The sequence below is a fragment of the Anastrepha ludens genome, chromosome 6 (assembly GCF_028408465.1).
Source record: "Anastrepha ludens isolate Willacy chromosome 6, idAnaLude1.1, whole genome shotgun sequence".
NCBI classification, from domain to species: Eukaryota; Metazoa; Arthropoda; class Insecta; order Diptera; family Tephritidae; genus Anastrepha; species Anastrepha ludens.
Window position 1 is genome coordinate 54,328,411 of NC_071502.1, and position 18,706 is coordinate 54,347,116.

The 18,706-nt window shown below is 35.0% G+C and overlaps 1 protein-coding gene across 4 annotated transcripts in view; it reads left to right on the plus strand.

The window, feature by feature from the left end:
• LOC128866141 (probable beta-hexosaminidase fdl) overlaps positions 1-18,706 on the plus strand; it is a 77,511-nt gene extending 58,805 nt beyond the window's left edge. For all 4 annotated transcript variants that reach the window (XM_054106653.1, XM_054106654.1, XM_054106652.1 and 1 more), the window contains 7 exons: positions 12,988-13,170; positions 13,242-13,990; positions 15,367-16,102; positions 16,288-16,511; positions 16,595-16,689; positions 16,906-17,000; positions 17,490-18,706. In XM_054106653.1, coding sequence (XP_053962628.1) covers positions 13,007-13,170; positions 13,242-13,990; positions 15,367-16,102; positions 16,288-16,511; positions 16,595-16,689; positions 16,906-17,000; positions 17,490-17,649 — 2,223 coding nt within the window. In that variant the 5' untranslated portion in view covers positions 12,988-13,006 and the 3' untranslated portion in view covers positions 17,650-18,706. The remainder of the gene's footprint in view (positions 1-12,987; positions 13,171-13,241; positions 13,991-15,366; positions 16,103-16,287; positions 16,512-16,594; positions 16,690-16,905; positions 17,001-17,489) is intronic.

Here is an 18,706-nt window from a genome sequence, read left to right on the forward strand (position 1 = left end):
AATAAAATATAGGATATCTAGTGCTGAAATGGTTTTATGGGAGTGGCAAAGTTCAAAGACTCGTTTCTGCTCTCTTAACCGGGGCAATGCCAAGCACGCCATCAAAAGCATAAAATGCGACACTAAATTTCCTTCTAGTAAATCTGCGGCAATAAGATTGATGACTTTAAGGAAGACGTCACGGTCACGGTAAGATCTTAACCGGTATTTCGGAGCTTTCTTTGCTGAACGCAAAGAATCTTTGTTAAGCCAAATTAAATATAATCGTAGCTTACTGATTTTCGTTATGATGGGGCACTGTCTAATAGGCATACACACCCTGAGGATGCCGGTACACGACTTCTGCAGAAGCTCACTAGAGGAAGAGACGATTTCGCACCTTCTGTCATTTCGCACTGTCTTGCACATCTAGACGAAGATTTACCATTTAGGTAGACAATTTTTCAATGAGTTGGAAGATCTCAGCATAGTGGAAATCATCCCTCCTTATTTCTTTGGAAATGCACAAATGAGTTACGTTCACTTTCAATTGCACCACCAATAGCGAGGCCACGAGGCGCCAATTTTCCTAAAATTACAAAAAAATTAAAAAACAAAGAAAAAATTTAAAAACCAATGTGACCATATCTTGTGCAACATCTCAACGTTTTTGTGCAACATCTCAACGTCTCATTTGCAGACGATACACTGCTGGATAAAGAGCTCCTGTAAATGTTCAGTTATTTAGGGTAAAGATTGTTTTTTTCTTGAGCATAGCTTAAAAAGTAGGTTTTTGTTTTTAACTTATATATTATTTTTCGGAAAAATGGTGCATTTTTTAAATTAAAAAGTAAACAAAAATTAAGAAAAAAACTTTAAAAAATTTTTTAAATCAAATAATATACAATACAAAATCCTTTTTTTTGTTTTTGAAGATATAACGGGGCATGATCAGGCGATTTATAAAACCTTCTTCGGAGTACGTAAGTTCGAATCTCCCTCGGCAGGCAATGGCAATCCTCCGAGTGCATTTCTGCCATGAGAAAGCTCCTCATAGAAAAATATTTTCCGTTCGGAGTTGGCTTACAACTGTAGGTCCCTTTATTTGTGAAACAACATCAAGACGCACACCACAAATAGGAGGAGGAGCTCGGCCAAATACCCAAAAAGGGTGTAAGCGTCAATTATATGTATATATGTATATATAACCATTTCTTAACAAATGCACAAGATTGGCACTAAATCCGTTTTTCAGTCGAAAAACCTTTTACTCTCATTGCAAATATTGTAAAAGAGTTCGCAAAGTCACCACAACAATTTACTGTGCGTTTGGCGTTCTTACTTGAAATTCGCTAATCGAGTATTTATACATTTTTTCTGGACTTAATCTTTAGGAATATTGTTTTAAAAGGGTCTCTTAAAAAATATTTTTTGAAGAAAAAAAAAAAAAATTACAGAGACCTTAACCCTTAAGACCTTTGTAGTTTCAAGGTCAAGGTCAAGACTGCAAACGTGTAATGCGGTTACTCACTAAAGAAAGTAACTCGTGTCTACAAGATGCGGCTGGTTAGTATAAAAAAATGTAGGAAATGTGAGCTCGTAATATAAATAATGGAATACATGGTTTTTCAGTGTGCCTCCGAAACTATTATAGAGGTATCACATAAGCTTTAACTATTTACTTGTTTAATTTTTTAATTTAAATTATATTTTATGAAAAAATAGTTCATTCTATAACAAGGATCACAAGACCCTTGAAGATAAAACTGTGAACAAAATTTAAAAAATTCGAAAAAAATTTTATCGAAATTATTTAAAAAAAGTATAACTCTAATTATTTTTTAATACTTATTTAAAAATTTGTTATACCAAAGTGCAAAATTGAAGTTTCAATTTTATTTTGATTTTTCATTATTTTTTTTCAGTTTCACATTTTTTCCGTATAAAAAAACAAATGTCCGGCATTTGATATAATATGAGGAAAGTTTGTCGAATGTTTAGAAAATCTTATAAATTATAAATTGAACTATATTAAAAAAATAATAATAAATGAAATTTAAAAATATTTGACTAAATAGTCAAAATATGTCAATGTGTGTTGCCTCTATAATAATTTCGGTGGATGTATTAGCGAATTTAAGCCAAAGTTGCTTCGGTGACTCTTGACTTTGTTTTAACTGTCATGACATTTTCAGAGATTTTGTTTTCTTTTATTTATTCAATTTGCCAAAGATTTTTTTCTTTCTTTTATATAATGTAATGCAAATTTAAAATATCTTTTTATTTAAACATTGTTTTTTTTTTTTTTTGTTTTTTTTGACATTTTTCAAACATTCAAGTCGTTGTTTTATAGCGCGACTTATAATAATAGTTACACTACAATTTTTTTCTCACTGTATCTCTTCGCCACAGATATTAACACTTCAGAACAATGCACTCTCACAAACACTAACGCGCACAACTTAACACTTGGCCGCGGTTTATACAACTGAAATTTGCCGACCATCAACAATACTGTTTCGAACGATCCGCACTTTTTCGACAGTGAAAAGACAAACACATTCCATCAGCGCATCATACTGTAGCCACACACACACACGCATATACATCCTTAGCTAACTTGCTCTATTACTTGTGAAATATATATGCACATACATGCATAACTTAAATGCATGGACAACCATTTCCTGCCCTTTTACTACCATCACCCAACGACCTTCCCACCAGTTCGCTCACTCGTAAAGGACACGCAACTCTTGCGGATAACAATCGGCTATACAGTTGCACTTAAATATATCGTATCGATTCACTCTCATCGCTGGCGGGATTTGTAGTAAAATGCTGTATCGGCTTTTGCCTGTTGTTTACCGAATAGCAGTTTTACTTTTGAACGACGACAGTAGATATGTATGTATACTATGTACAATACTAGCTTAGGAAGAAAATACTAACGAAAGAGAAACGAACTATTCTGCTCTCTTTTGGTGCCGTGCAAAGTGTTAAAAGTCTTTTAGGCGCAATTTTATATTGTCCATAGCATAAATTTAACTACCTCTTACACAATATAAATATGGGGTATCTCTAGACTACCTTCAATAAAGTAGTGTTTGGTATTAGAAAGGTAAACTGTGCTTTCGATTTTCAACTGTTAAGCTCAATTTAAAAAGTAACAAAGAGGGCTTAAAGTAATCATCGTAAATAAATATGGAAATTATAGTATCATTCGACATAATACCACCCAAAATTTGATTAAAGGCCAAGCCTACATTTTGAATAGAGCAGTAGCCAAACAAAGAATTTCGAACTATCATATTTGGTAGATTGCCGTTGAACAACATTCACTTACCCGCCACATGTAACGTAGAATTAGCGTAAGTTTAATCTTGATGTTGAGAGTAACTACTTCAAAACTTCAGACCCAACATTTAGTTTAAACATTTGAGCTGCACAAAGACTTAGGGGATGTTATGGCAATGGCGCCATATCGACAGAGCGAAGACTTCTCTTAAAATTTATTGAATTTTAACGTAAAGGTTAGTAGCCGTATCCTAAAAATCTGAAACGTTGGAAAGCACATGCTTCAATTTTTGTTTAAAGCAAAAAAGTGCGTCTTCAAAAAACTCCAGTGCTAGTATATATGACAAGAGAGTTTCAAAATTGGAAGAAGATCGTGTTTTTTCCAAAGATTTTTGGCCTGTGCTATGGAGTAACACTTTAGCGATTTTTTGCCGCTATTAGTAGCCAGTAACTAACTGGTGAATATACTTAATTTAATAATAAATAATAGGTACTTTAACCAACAATACTACATGGCAACAAAATACCAGGTGATTTTGAATCTTTACTTTGACCTTTACACACTCCATTGGATGTCTATTTATATAGTGTAGCTGTCTAGATCACTAGTGTTAGGTATGATTCATTTGAGACGCCATTTGCAAGAATTATAATTTTTCCGATAGGATGATTAATTTTATACCACCTTGTATGTTGTTGTACAGGGTGGGCCAAATAAGCCCTACTAATGCTACTACTACTACTACTACTAGCAGTATGCGTAGTTGCTCTATCTTGTTGAAACCATAAATTAGAATACTGCTCCGCCATTGGCCGCAAAAAGTTTTCAATCAATGTTCTGTAAGAAGCTCCTAAAATCGATTCCGGCGTTTCATCCTCATTTTCGAAGAAATATGGACCGATAACTCTAGTGGCCATAACACCGCACCAAACAGTACATTTAGATGGGTGCTAATGATGTTGGTGTGTTGCCCTTCAATTATAACCTACAAAAAGAGAAAAATAAATATGTCAAAAAATAAAAAAGTTATTTGTGCTTAACATTAGTAGGTCTTATTTGGCCCACCCTGTACATATTTTTTAATAGAAGAAAGTTTATTTATATTTTTGAATAAACATTTTTTATTAAAAAAATTATTTTTAATATTTATTTTTTATACATATACATTCATACATATATTTTTTTCTTCATTTTTTGCTAAAAATAAGAACGAAATTTAATTTATATAGTTTTACAAAATTTTATGAAAATAAAATTTTTAATAAAGAGACATGTATCTGGTATACATGCATTTACAATTATTAGTAAAAAAATATATTTAAACTTTTAATGCAATAGTTTTAAATATTAAACAAAGCAAAACATATTTTAACATACATTATTTTATAGGCAGAGATGGTCACTATAAAAACACATTGCAAAGTTTTGACTAATTATTTAATTGCTTGAATTGTTTTTATACAAATGTAGGTTTTATTACAATAAAAAAACTAAAGGGTCTTTCAAAAGGTGCGCCTAAAGGTTTTAAAATAAAACATGTACAAATTTAGATTCTTTCAGGTTTCACTATTTTTATTCAAATTACGGCTCTCTACAATTATCGGGTGTCTTTTTAAGAATCTGAGAGCATAAAATGATAACACAAAACGGAAATATTATCGAATTAATTTTTTTATTATAATCTGGTAGATGAATTCATGCAATTATTCTTTGAATATGATATCCGGTATATGTGCGTCGCAGCTACGAGTTACTTGGCCCATTCATTAGTACAAGTTGTGACTACTTTTTCCAATAAATCTGGCCGTATGTCGTCAACGGTAGCTTAAATATTGTAATAAATCGATTGTTAACCGCGCTGTTTGGCAAGTTGCGCCGTCTTGTTGGACCAAAATGTAGTCGGTGTCTAGCTGATTAATAGTCAGTATTCCGCAATTCGAAGGAAATAAGGGCCGATGTTGCTCTGTGTGACTAATGCTCTATGAAGTTCGCGAATAGACTGTTTTTGTTTATTTACACGGTTTGTCTTCCCAGCTATCAAGCCATAGTTATTGATATCGATAGATCTCATGCAGCTAAAAAAACATATGTAAAGCATTTCAAAATTTAATTGCCCAGCATAAACCCCTTTAGAGGTAAAGTCCCCCAAACAGTCGATTTATAAATGCCTAATTTTTGCGAACGTCCAGATATCAATGTTGAAGGTTGTTCACCAACACGAATTTTGTGATATGCTGTTCTTGAAGATCGACTATTTTCATAATAAGTTTCAATAAATTTAACGCGTTGTTCTATTGCGTAAAATTGTACATTTGCCTACCAGACAATCGTCAAAAAAAGTACCGTCTGGGAATTATTTGCTACTGATATCTAGACGTTACTTTTAAAACTTTGTACAAAATTATAAAATATTCAAAGAATTTTCGTGAAAATTTCAAACTTTTTATTCAGAATATTTAGAAAAGTATACCCAGAACTATGGTTTTATAAGGGGTGGCGCAAAATTAATCGGGTGGCGCAAAATTAACCATTCATCTTTTTACTAAAAAGAAAATATTTTAAATGACGGAAATCTTTATTTTGACCTTTACGTGCTCCATTGCTTGTCTGTTTGTATGCTGCAGCTGTCTAGCTCACAAGTGTCAAATATGATTGCCGTAGGACGATATTTGCAAATATTATATTATAAATCTCTCTATAATTGATTAATTTTGCGCCAGCTTTTAGTTGACCTTTCACATGAAAAAAAAATCCAAGCAAATAAAAAATTCGTGCATGCACTTTGTGTGGAAGGAAAATCTTGACAACTCACCAAAAGATCAGAATCAATGGTATTTGATAGTTCCTTACCGTAGGCAGTGATTATGAAAGCCAAAGGCGGGATCTTAAATTCGTGAAGGGTTAAATAAAAAAACAGTAAAAACCGAGCGCATATGGGCACTAGACATTACCTACCTCTCTGATCTATTCGAGGGTCTGACATACAGACCTGCACTAAAAAAGGTTTACAAAATGAGTCTAGTCGCACAGCAAAATCATTACAGCAACCAATTTGCGGTAGCACAAGTGACTACTCGGTGTTAGAGGAAGAAAAGCACGGCGCACTGCTACCACTTTTAAATGCAACAAACGCAGAGGGTCAACATTTTTGTGGGCTTTTTTCGCTTATGCTTTTGGCATTGCCTTCTACTTTTCTGATAACCTGCTATTGGTGTTGTAGCGCCTGTGGCAAACATTCCACACTTCATGCCTCACTCGAACTTTCAATTGCGCCTGCGAGCTCATTTTTGTTTTTCTGTTGTCTTCATTGCTTTGGCCTTTTCCATACAAATACATACTCTTATTTGGCCTTTTGACTCTCACACTTGTACATTAGTAAAATATATTTTCGTTTTGTTTGTACTTTTTGTTTTTTGTTTATTGGAATTGTGCTCATTCTTGTATTGTTAGTATGTGCGCGTGTGTGTGTGTTTTCATTTTTGGTGTTTTGGCGTGCTAGTAATTTTACTACACGCGATGTCTGACAAGCACTGACTGGCATCGACTCGCCGTTGGGTCGATGGTGTGTTCAAAGTTAAATAAGGCGCGCACTCGCTAGCACCACAACCAGCGGCAAGGACTCACTCGGAGCGCAGTGTAGTGGGCACAACTAGAGTCATTGGATGATGATGATGATGAAGTGAATACGCATTCTTTACAAAAAAAAAAGACAAAAGAAGAAATAAAATTCCTCATTGCATTCCTGTTTTTAAATGGCTACTAAAGTGCTAATTTTTTACTCATCCAATTGTTGTTGTTAGTGGCGTTGGCTTTGTGGCTGAATGTAGTGGGTGTTAGTGAATCAGCAGCATAGTGAAATGTTGCAGTTGCGCTTTTTTGTGGCAAACAAACGCAATGCCAGAAATGACAATCATTTGAGTGTCTGGTATAATTGCGCTTTTGTTGTTGTGTTGGAAATAACATCGTGTTTGGTAAAATAAGTGAAACTAAAAGTGTGTTAATACTGCCGAACCGAATGTGCTGCCAGTGATTTATATTCAGCTCTAATTATTCTGTTAGACGCTGTCACAAATGAGCGCTGTCACTTGCTTTAAATACACACATCAATATTTTTACATCCATATGTATTAATGTATTTCGCCCATTTTGATAACCTATGGAAAAAGGGATTTTTTCATAGGGTAAATTGGTGTGTAAATATTCGAAGCATGGGGTAAGTGAGGGTTTTTGTGAATATATCCATATTTTTTGGCTATGAGTGAAATCAATCCACAATCCGTGAATTTTACTCTTGATAATATTAAACAAAAGATACAGAAACAAAATCAGTCCTCGGTTTTCTAATTGTTAAAGATTAATTTGATTACATTAAGATTAATTATTTATTTGAATAAATTAATAAAATATAATAAAGCATAGTCCTAAGTGGTTTTGGCGAAACCTCAAATTTAGTATTTTCAGTTTTGGTCTTCCATCTGCTGTTTTTTCTGGATGATAAATCAGCTATCACCAGTAAAGAAGTGGTGAATCTGTTTGGTGATTTTTTTTAAGGAAATTTTGTTAGCGAAGAATCTGACTCAAACTGGAATATTCTTTTAAATGTTACCTCGTCTCTAAACATCGAGTGTTTGAATTTGCCAGTGGAAAGTGTTGAAGGTGGTCTTTTAGTTGTTCTTCTTCGCAAACATTGTTCTGGGAGTCGATTTTCGTTCTGCGTAAACGTAAAATGATTCGCGTATCCTAAAAAAATGAAAATAAACTTCAAAATGTTTTTATATGAAAATTTTATTTTCACTTACAATTTGTGTGTGAAACAATGGCGAAGGAGGTCCGTGGCAACCCTGCAAGTGCGTTTCTACAAAACTATGTAAAGGGTGGTTAAATTTCAAGGGCCGATGTTGAATGTGAACCACACCTAAACGTCAACGACACCGTTGGACTTTCTTCTTTGGGGTTATTTGAAAGAAAAGGTGTACGTCGATAAGCCAGCAACAATTCAAGAGCTAAAGGATGAGATAATTCGGCACATTAACGGCATAGAACCTGGACCATCGCATGGAGGTGTGCCGCCGAGACCGCGGCGGCTATTTAGCCGATATTTTGTTCCATACGTAATTGAGCCATACCAATATTATCATAATAAAGAGAAATGACAATAATTTTCTAAAAAAAATGTATTTTATTCAAAATCAACACCGGCCCTTGAAACTTAACCACCCTTTATATACCGGAAAAGTTTCTAAAAATTTTGTTTGAAAAATTAAAGAATTTGATGAAAATTTGAGATTTTGTTTTTATTCGCACAATGTTTTAAACGAGGATTTACACGGTTTTTGTTGTATGAACTGTACTCAATATCAAGTCGAATCCTTGTGTCTGTGATTGATTGATTGTTGCCTTTTGCCTTGATTTTTAAGTTGCCTTTTTTTAATTTTTTAATTGACATTTTTTTCTAGCTTTTTGTTCATTACGTAATTGAATTCAAATTATTTTTCTTTATTTATTTGAAAAATTGTCATAGCTTTTATGATATTTTCAATAACAGTTTTTCAGGTTTTTATATTTACAAAAATCACTATCAAAGCCTACTTTTTTCCGAACAGTTTTTAGGCTTGTGTTAAAGCTTTAACGTGAGGAAAGTGGTTTTTTGGGTGTGCCAATTTTGTTGGTGGTTTATTAAGGGGCTGTCAACTAATATATTAACTTCAACAATTAACGAAAAAATTATTGTACACAAGTGTAGTAAATATTTAAAAGAGAACGCTGGACCACTTTGTCTGGGAGTCACTGTATGCATTGTTAAAAACGAATGGAAAAAAATAAAAGAATATGAATAAATTTTATAAATGAATGCATTTTCCACTATTTGGAAAAATTGTCCGTTTGCAATGTTCAAAATGTCACAACTTGAAATATTTGTAGGTGGACTAACATGTACTTCAGTTCAGGTTCCTTTAAATAAACCTCAAAGTAGGTGGATTTTGTCCATCGCGTAGTGAACGTCTTAACAAATTCGTATAAATATTAAATTATTTTCAAAACAGGATTAAGTTTACTAAAAATCGTTATTTTATCTTTCCTCTTCTTTATTTCATCCGTCCTCATCCTCTTTGTTCCAAATCCAGCAAAATAATTTTTTGCGACATATAATATTATATTATTGTTTCGCAAAATAATCATTGTGAACAGACAGAATGCAAAGTGTCTATGAAAACGAAAGTGATAGTGAATTTAACCTTAAATAAATCGCTTCGAGTAAACTTCGGGCATCTTTATCGTTTACTGAAAAATGACAGTTGTTGCTCCATTAAAAAAAAACGATGTTCATAATTACAGATCAATTTAGAAGCTTTCGTCGGCATATTAGCTGTTCGAAAATATTGTCAAAAAAAGATGTATGTATTTTGCTACTAAAAGTATTATATCCTCATACCAGCAGGAATTCGTTATATGTACATAGGTCCACAGTTGCATTTTGGATCCCTTGCTTTTTGTTTTATTTATCAATGAGCATCTGAGCAGCTGCTTTTCTTATGCTAACTTCCCTCTGTATGCGAATGATTTAAAAATACATTCTATTCTTTCGAACTCGGCGGATTTGTAAATACTTCAAGCGCGATGCCACTTAATAAGTTTACATACCAGCTTATTTGTTAACTCAGGTAATTAATATTATTCTTACATGTCATTACATCGCTGATAGTTCAAGGAATCACAGATCTAATGTTGGTTTTAATGCGCGTTCAACATTTCTAAGCCATATCGCTTTCATTCTATTTAAAGCGTACTCTATCCTTGGCTTTACTTGGAAGAAATAGCTCGAACTTTGCAGACTCTTATGCCCTTAAATTGCTATTTAGGGCTTTTGACCAATCTACTTTAGAATATGCTGTGTTTATTTCGAGACCATACCGCCAATTCTCTATTGACTGAATTGAAAGAGTATAAAGAGTTTTGCTTCAGTTTGCTCTCTCTGCCCTGAATTCTACTGATTCTGTCTCATTAAATGAATCCCGTTTACTTCTAATTAAAACTGGGTTTTTATTATACCAAAATTCAATGGACATACATAAATTTTTTCTAAAAACTCCGATTAAAAAGTTTATAGTTAAATTGTAATTTGAAAAATTGTTAAATTTTTTACATTTTGTATAAAGTTTGAAAGTTTGATTTACATGTTAAAGAATGATTAATATAAAAAAATAACACATACTTTAATGCGAAAAACGCAGATGGAATGAAATCTTCAGGTACTTCTTTACTATTTTCCTGCGCTTTTTTAATCAGACCATTCGAGACCAATTCGAAAAACGTACCCAAAAATACATGCATTGTACCTGAATGTGTGCACCATATTTGTGTTATAGCCATATGCCCAAATATACATAAGTCCCTTGTGTGCACCTTCAAACATATGAAAGTATAATTACAATCATTAAAATCAACCTACACGTGATACACGAGTGCTAATTGCCACATTCTTTGATATTGACAAAAACATCTCTACTATGTAGCCTACATATCCTTTGCCCTACTTTTTTCTTGGCCACTTATGTGAATTTATTCCTCCTTTCTCTTTTTTCTTATAATTCATTTGCTCTTATTGCCACTTTCATTTCAGGCGATATATTTTAACTGTCGCTTTTTGTACTGTTTGTCTTTGTTAAAACACAAGAAGTGGCTTCTTAAACTCAAAATTATGTTTAATGCCAAAAAACGCCAGCCAAAAATCCAGCAAACTGTTGTACCTACTATCCTAGTAACGTAGTAAATTTTGAATCGAGTTTTTGAACATCAAATGGGATTTTGATCTGTTTTGGCTACTTCTCTTTATTTAATGTCCATTGGTCATTCTAATAGACACCATATAAATGCAGTTGTGGAATTTTTATTCAAAAATTACAAAAATTCCGCGAACATTCCAATCTCGCGGTTTTTAATTAGAATTTATAGAAAAAAATTTGGTATGCAGTTTTATAGCTTTTTAAATTTTAGTACAATAAAGTGCAAATTTAAGGTTGCTCAAAAATTCAGCTGTGTTTTTATAATTTTATTTTTATTTATAAATAATTTATAATTGTATCACGATCACATACATTGTATAATGCACCCTACATACATATAAGGTGGTGCAAAATTAATCATACAAATGTATTTTGAATAACTTTTTCACTAAATAAAAATTAAATGGTTTTGAGTGATGGAAATATTTATTTTGAGTTCTACCCGCTCCATTGCTTGTCTGTTTATATATATAAATGAAGTACGCCGCCATTTGCAATAATTATTATATAAATCTTCCGATAGGGTGATTCACTTTCCATCATCTCGTATATATATAGGTATATATTTATATTATTGTCGCTTACACCCTTTTTGGGTGTTTGACCGAGCTCCTTCTCCTATTTGTGGCGTGCGTCCTGTTGTTGTTTCTCAATTGGAGGGACCTACAGTTTTAAGCCGACTCCGAACGGCATATATTTTTTTTATTTTTATGAGGAGCTTTTTTATGGCAGAAATACACTCGGCGGTTTGCCATTGTCTGCCGAGGGGCGACCGCTATTAGAAAAAACTGTTTCTTCATTTTGGTGATCCACGGAGATCTGAATCTACGTTCTCTCCGAATTCCGAATGGTAGGCGGCACCAGCTTGTATAGGGTGGGCCGTGTAAAATTTGCTTTTTGAATCGGCTATAAAGAAAAAAACTAATCAATATTTTTTCAAACTTTTTTTTATTTTGAAGATTGAACATTGTCATTTATGAATGAAAAATAATATCGTTCAAATGACTGCCACGACTGGCTTTACAGTAGGCCATTCGATCAACCCAATTTTTAAGCACATTTTCGATTGTTTGGGCTCCAATTTCATGAATGACAACTTCGATTTCGTATTTTAAAGCGTCAACCGTCTCTGGATGGTTCGCATAGCATTTGTCCTTAACGGCTCCCTACAAAAAATAGTCCAACGGGCTTAAATCACAGCTCAGAGGCGGCCAATTGATATCAGAATTTCGGCTGATTATTCGGTTTTCAAAAACGGTAGGCAAAAGTTCGAGTGTAACTTTGGCAGTGTGACAAGTTGCACCGTCTTGTTGAAACCAAATGTCGTCCATGTCATCATCTTCAATTTTTGGAAACAAAAACTCGTTGTTGTCACGGTAACGCTCGCCATTTACTGAAACCGCGGCTCCTCGCTCATTTTTGAAAAAAATGGCGCGATGATGCCGCCAGACCAAAAACCGCACCAAACAGTGACTCGTTGTGGATGCATTTGCTTCTCTACAGTAACGTGTAGATTTTCTGAGCCCCAAATCCGACAATTTTGCTTATTGACGTAGCCACCGATGTGAAAATCAGAAAAGAAGAAGAAGACTCACCACTTTGGAAATATTTCCCAATTTTGTTCAAGCGTCCCATTTCGTAAATGTCAAACCTTTCAGTAAATTATGAACACATTTGACATGTCATTTGTGTTACCATTCTCAATAAAAAAGGTGGTTCAAAAAGCAAACGCTATATGGCCCACCCTGTACATACATACATACGTGATTTTTGGGCAGCAAAACAATATTAAAAAAATATATATACATATATATTTATGGAATGAGCCTGAATTATTTTCTATCTTTTTTTGCTCTTATAAACATACCAACATATTTTTTCCATACACTCAAATAAGGAAGAACTAAATTTTTCATTTTTTTCTAGGTTTCGTCACGTCCTCAAAATGGCCTTTACTGTGTCATTGCGTCGCGTGTTGCTCATACTGCTGACGGTAACGATATTCATATTAATAGTTTTATACTGGAAACAAGATGGTATTAAGCCGCAAGCATTTTTGGTTGAGAAATCGATGAATCGCCGGCGTGATGTTAAAATGCGACCGACACTGTAAGTTGATTATGATGATTTTGCATACATAACAGAAAATAAATTTTGTGATTCCTTTCTCATACACGCAGACCTGATGAAAAACTGTGGACATACAAATGTGAAAATGAACGTTGCGTACGACATTCGTATGGTGGTGGAGTGTCCACCGAACGCCGCATACCCTTCATGACATGCGCAATGACCTGTGGCGAAGTCAATATTTGGCCGCATCCGACTATAAAAACTGCCATTAGTTCAGTGTCTCTCACATTCACAATGGAAGATGTGCAACTGCGCATGGATACACCACACAGCGCAGTCGAATCACAATTCAAACAATCTTTTGCCTATTTCCTAAGCGATCTGCGTCGCATACAACGACTGCCAAGTACGGATGAAACCTCAGAAGGCGCCGGTATTGGTGGTCGGGATGTGTCTACCGATGTTAATTCCGGTGTGCGCTCTCAAGTGCCTGAAATTCATTACATCCATAAACAGCAGCAACAACAAAATCAGCAGAATCATAATCGCGCGCGTCGAGATACAGCTTACGAGGCGTATCACACTGGCCACTCTGCTGTGGCTGCAGGTGATAGTGCATCAGAAATGGTAGGTGCAGATCACCATCAACGCATACGGCGGAATGTCGATATTGATCGAGCGCTGGGTAAAGTGGGCTTAAATGAGAATGTGGCACCGGCTGGAATTTTGAGCAATGTATTCAACACGCGTCGTCATTGTGACATAGGTACGCTGCTGGTGCAGGTGGAGGTGCACAAGTCCGGCGAAATAAATCTAAGCTTGGACACCGATGAGAGCTACAAACTTTCCATTGCACGTAAGTAAACGAAAAATAATACTTACACAAGTTGATAATTTTTTATTTTGTATACTTAATTGAAATGTTCGATAACCATTTATATAGATGCGGTTGAAATTTCATGAAAAATCGTTTAGTTTCTCATTCCAAGGCATACATATTTCGAAACCACCAGTATATATATATATATTGAAATAAATGCCAAAAAGTAACCTTTTCGATTGGAATTAGTAGCTGAAGAGTTAGATGCTTTATTAAGCCTCATCTATGTAGGTCAGTATTCTTCCAAGTGGGTCACACAATTGTAGGATCTGAAAGCTTTCGGATGATCAGGCCGAAGAATAACGGTCTTAGATGAGTGCGATGTAGGAGACGGTGGTTAGGATCGTACGTAGCTTCGACATATGTTTAACTTGCTACAGTATTCAGAGCTTAATTGTGCGATATTACACGACTCTCGTAAGGCAATTCGAGCTCTTCGCCTGTGGTAGCCTGGTTCGCTTATAGTTTTATAGAGTGTTACTTTATCTGGATTTCGACCTTAAGCTCAAAGAAATAACAGGATCTTTAGGACCTAAATATGCAAGTCCTGTCACAACGACATAAGATGCATTGTGCGACTGTCATAAGTGCGAGCAAACTTGTGTTGCGTGGCAGAAAACCGGCCGGCCAAATGATTTGTATGTTGGAAGGATGTTTATGTGTCCTCTGTACTTTGTTGGCAATTGCAGTGGTATACCTACGTTCAGAAAGAGGTTCCGCTCTTTCTTCAAAAAATATCGATTTGTTTAGAGTTTTGATCCCTAGTGGCAACCATTCAGATTACCCCACAGTTCACCGTTTCAGTAAAAACCTATTTAGGGCAACCATTAATAGTATCTTCAAATTTCTTTTCCATCGGTCTAAAGAGCTTAGGCGTAAGCAGAGTAATAAATAAACAAATTAAGAGTCTTGCAGTATAAATTATAAGACCTGGGTTTCATGAGCAGCGCACGAAGAGGTATAGAAAGTGCGCTTTGGCGACGAGATTGAACCAAAGTAAAAGGGATGCCTATGGTGCAACTTAGCCTGCTACATTATATACCTATAATACTCGTATGATATTATGCTATACAAAACCAAGCGGCTTTCACTAGTTGAGTTGGGCGTATTACTTTCAATAGGTAGTGATTGTTGTTTGATAACGACATTCGGGGCATAAGTCAATCAGGTGATGCTTTGATAGTGATGAATAATTGTATGACTCAAAAGCACTAAGATAAACTTTGGTCTAATTTGATTGTATATTACGGAAATACATATCTCTCATTTTTGTATAGTACACATCAATTACATTTTGTTATTGTAAATCAAACTATATTCAACCATATATTACTAAAAATTGTTACTTCCAGATGAACGAGGAACCGTTAATGTTCACATCACCGCAAATTCATTCTTTGGCGCTCGCCACGCTTTGTCCACACTGCAGCAATTGATCTGGTACGATGACGATGACAATCTTTTGCGCATTCTGTCAAAGGCAATAATTGTTGATACACCGAGGTTTCGTTATCGCGGCCTTATGTTGGACACTTCAAGGCATTTCTTCTCGGTAGAGGCAATCAAACGCACCATTGTCGGCATGTCACACGCGAAGCTCAATCGTTTCCATTGGCACATAACCGATTCCCAAAGTTTTCCCTATGTGTCGAAACATTTCCCCGAAATGGCAATGCATGGCGCCTACTCGGAACATGAAACCTACACTTTTGAAGATGTGCGTGATGTGGCAGCTTTTGCGCGTTTGCATGGCGTACAAGTCTTGCCGGAGATCGATGCGCCGGCGCACGCTGGTAACGGTTGGGAATGGGGACCAAAACGTGGCCTTGGCGATCTATGTTTGTGTATAAATCAACAACCGTGGAGTTTTTTCTGTGGTGAACCTCCGTGCGGACAACTGAATCCTAAAAATAACAACACTTATCTTGTACTGCAGCATCTCTATGAGGAGTTATTGAATGCTACCGGCCCAACAGATTATTTTCATCTCGGCGGTGATGAGGTGAATCTTGAATGTTGGGGTCAGTACTTCAACGACACAGACTTGCGTGGACTTTGGTGTGATTTTATGTTGAATGCGTTGACGCGGTAAGTGTTGCAAACGACTAGGTGGAACTAGACGATGCAAGATTTTTTGTTTTTTAATTAATTTAAATATTAAATTTTGAATTTTTTTTTTTTAATACTGAAATATTTAATTTTGTTGATTGTAATATTTAAATATGTAATTTTGCTGACTGTAATATTTAAATATTTAATTTTGTTGATTATAGACTGAAAATCGCAAACAACAATATTGAGCCGCGCATAGTGAGTGTTTGGTCGAGTGGTCTGACGAATACAAAATGTCTTCCGAGCAGCCGATTTGCTGTGCAAGTGTGGGGCGGTAGTTCGTGGCAGGAAAACTATGATCTCATTGATAACGGTTTCAATGTGATCTTCTCGCATGTGGATGCCTGGTATCTGGACTGTGGGTTCGGTAATTGGCGATCAACAGGTGAGTGATTAGAAGAGGCATACGTATAAGAAAAATGAGATTGAATGGAGGGTTGCACATACATATGAATTTTATGCTTACAGGTGAGGGCGCCTGTTCGCCTTACCGCACTTGGCAAAATGTGTACAAACATAGACCGTGGGAGCGCATGCGGCTAAATAAAGCGCAGCGAAAACAGGTAACTATTTACATCCGGCCGAGGGCTGTTACTTCAGCAGTATTCCCCAAAAAATGTATGGGGAATGCTTTATGCTGTACAATAACCACAAAAACAACAACAATAATGTCGCTTCATAGTTTAAAGTTTAAATATTTTGCATTAACCAAAATGTGTCCTGTTGTTTTTATTTGCCTTTAATTAACTCTATTCTCTTCTTCTTCTTTTTCCATTTAGGTACTGGGCGGCGAGGCTTGCATGTGGACGGAGCAAACCGATGAGTATCAATTGGATAATCGATTATGGCCGCGTTCTGCTGCACTAGGCGAAAGGTAAGTATCGGATGTTCTTTTTAGCTGCATGAGAACTATCAATATCTATAACTAAGGCTTGACAGCTGAGAATGGCAAATTGTTGTTGAAACGTTCAAGCCAGAACAACGCTATCAACAGCATTGTGGGAATTTGCTTTGAAAAAAAAAAAAAAAAATGAAAATAATAAATAAATAAATCTGCTCACGAAGTTCATAGGGCGAAGTGTTGAAGAAGACGCCGAAATGTCATTCCGTCGTTGTTCTCAACCGTAGTCCTTCGACTACGTGTAACATTTTCTCCTAAGGATCTTTGCTTACGTGCCTATAAAATACAGTTTGTGCAAGAATTGAAGATAAATGGCCAAAAATTTGCATCGCATTTTTGCTGATTGTATCTTTTGTATTATCATTTTACGTTCTCATTCTCTTAAACAAACACTCTATCATTAGTATTTAAAGACTTCAAAATATTAAATAATATTACGTTTTTTGTATATCCTTTATTCAGACTATGGAGTGATCTAGACGATGATCGGGAATTCGATGTGGTGCCACAGGATGTTTTTAAGCGTATGTCTGTATTTCGTAATCGACTTGTCGAATTAGGCTTGGAGGCGGAGCCAATATTTCCAAAATTCTGTGCACAACATCCAGGCGAATGTATTTGATATTATTTCTAATTGCCTAATTAGTCTGCATTTGTACATATGTACGCGTATGCGCAAGAAAATTAGAATCTCTGATAACTCAGTGTGGATCGATTTGTGCCTAAACAGTGTAAACTTCATGTTCATGCCGGAGTTGTCTACATTTTTAATTTGTTAAAGTTGCTCGATTAATATCATTTTTATTTAGCATAAGCTTACAAAATTAGTCACGTGCAGGTTGCTGATTTCCTGAATTTTTGCAAACTAAAGGTTGAAATAAAAAAAAAATAAAAGCAATGCTCATTGACATATGACGCGCAACTCAGCAATATATTTGATATTGGAAATTGATATTGTTTTTAAACTTTTATTAGTGCAATTGTTTTTATTTCTCCTAGCCTTTTATTTAAAATAATATACCGTATATGATTTTAATAAAATATGTTCAACACTGTTTAAATATGCAAATCATTTGCTTTTAAATGAGTCCTTAATATTGTAGTGTATATGTATATATATAATTGCGCACACCCAATGATGTATGTATTTTATAATTAGTAGATTATCTGAAATAGAACCTAAAATAGTTAAATTAATTTCTAAATTGTAAGCTGTTAAAAGACAAACACCCTGCAAAGCCAGTACTAACTAAGAACAATTTATTAGTGATTTTTCATTTCTTGTCAATATTTTCAATTATTTTGTGTTTGTGTATGTGTTAGTTTGTGATTATTTGTGATGGTTTGTTTTTATGTACATAAAAAAAATGAAGTTCCAAGGCACTTTGTGTGCTGAAACTTATTTTTTATTTACAAAAATTTCTTATCGAAGGTCTCACATTTTCAATGTATCAGCGAACGCCTAGCCATAGGTACCAACACATATGAATTAATTTGCACGTATGCGTACAAGCGAGCGGCTGTTAGATAACCATTGTGTTAATCGGGATTAACGACCTAATTCGGAATGAACTCAGGAATTAAGAGTAACTAATCTGAATCAACTGACGGCCGCCGTAGCCGAATGGGTTGGTGCGTGACTACCATTCGGAATTCACAGAGAGGTCGTTGGTTCGAAT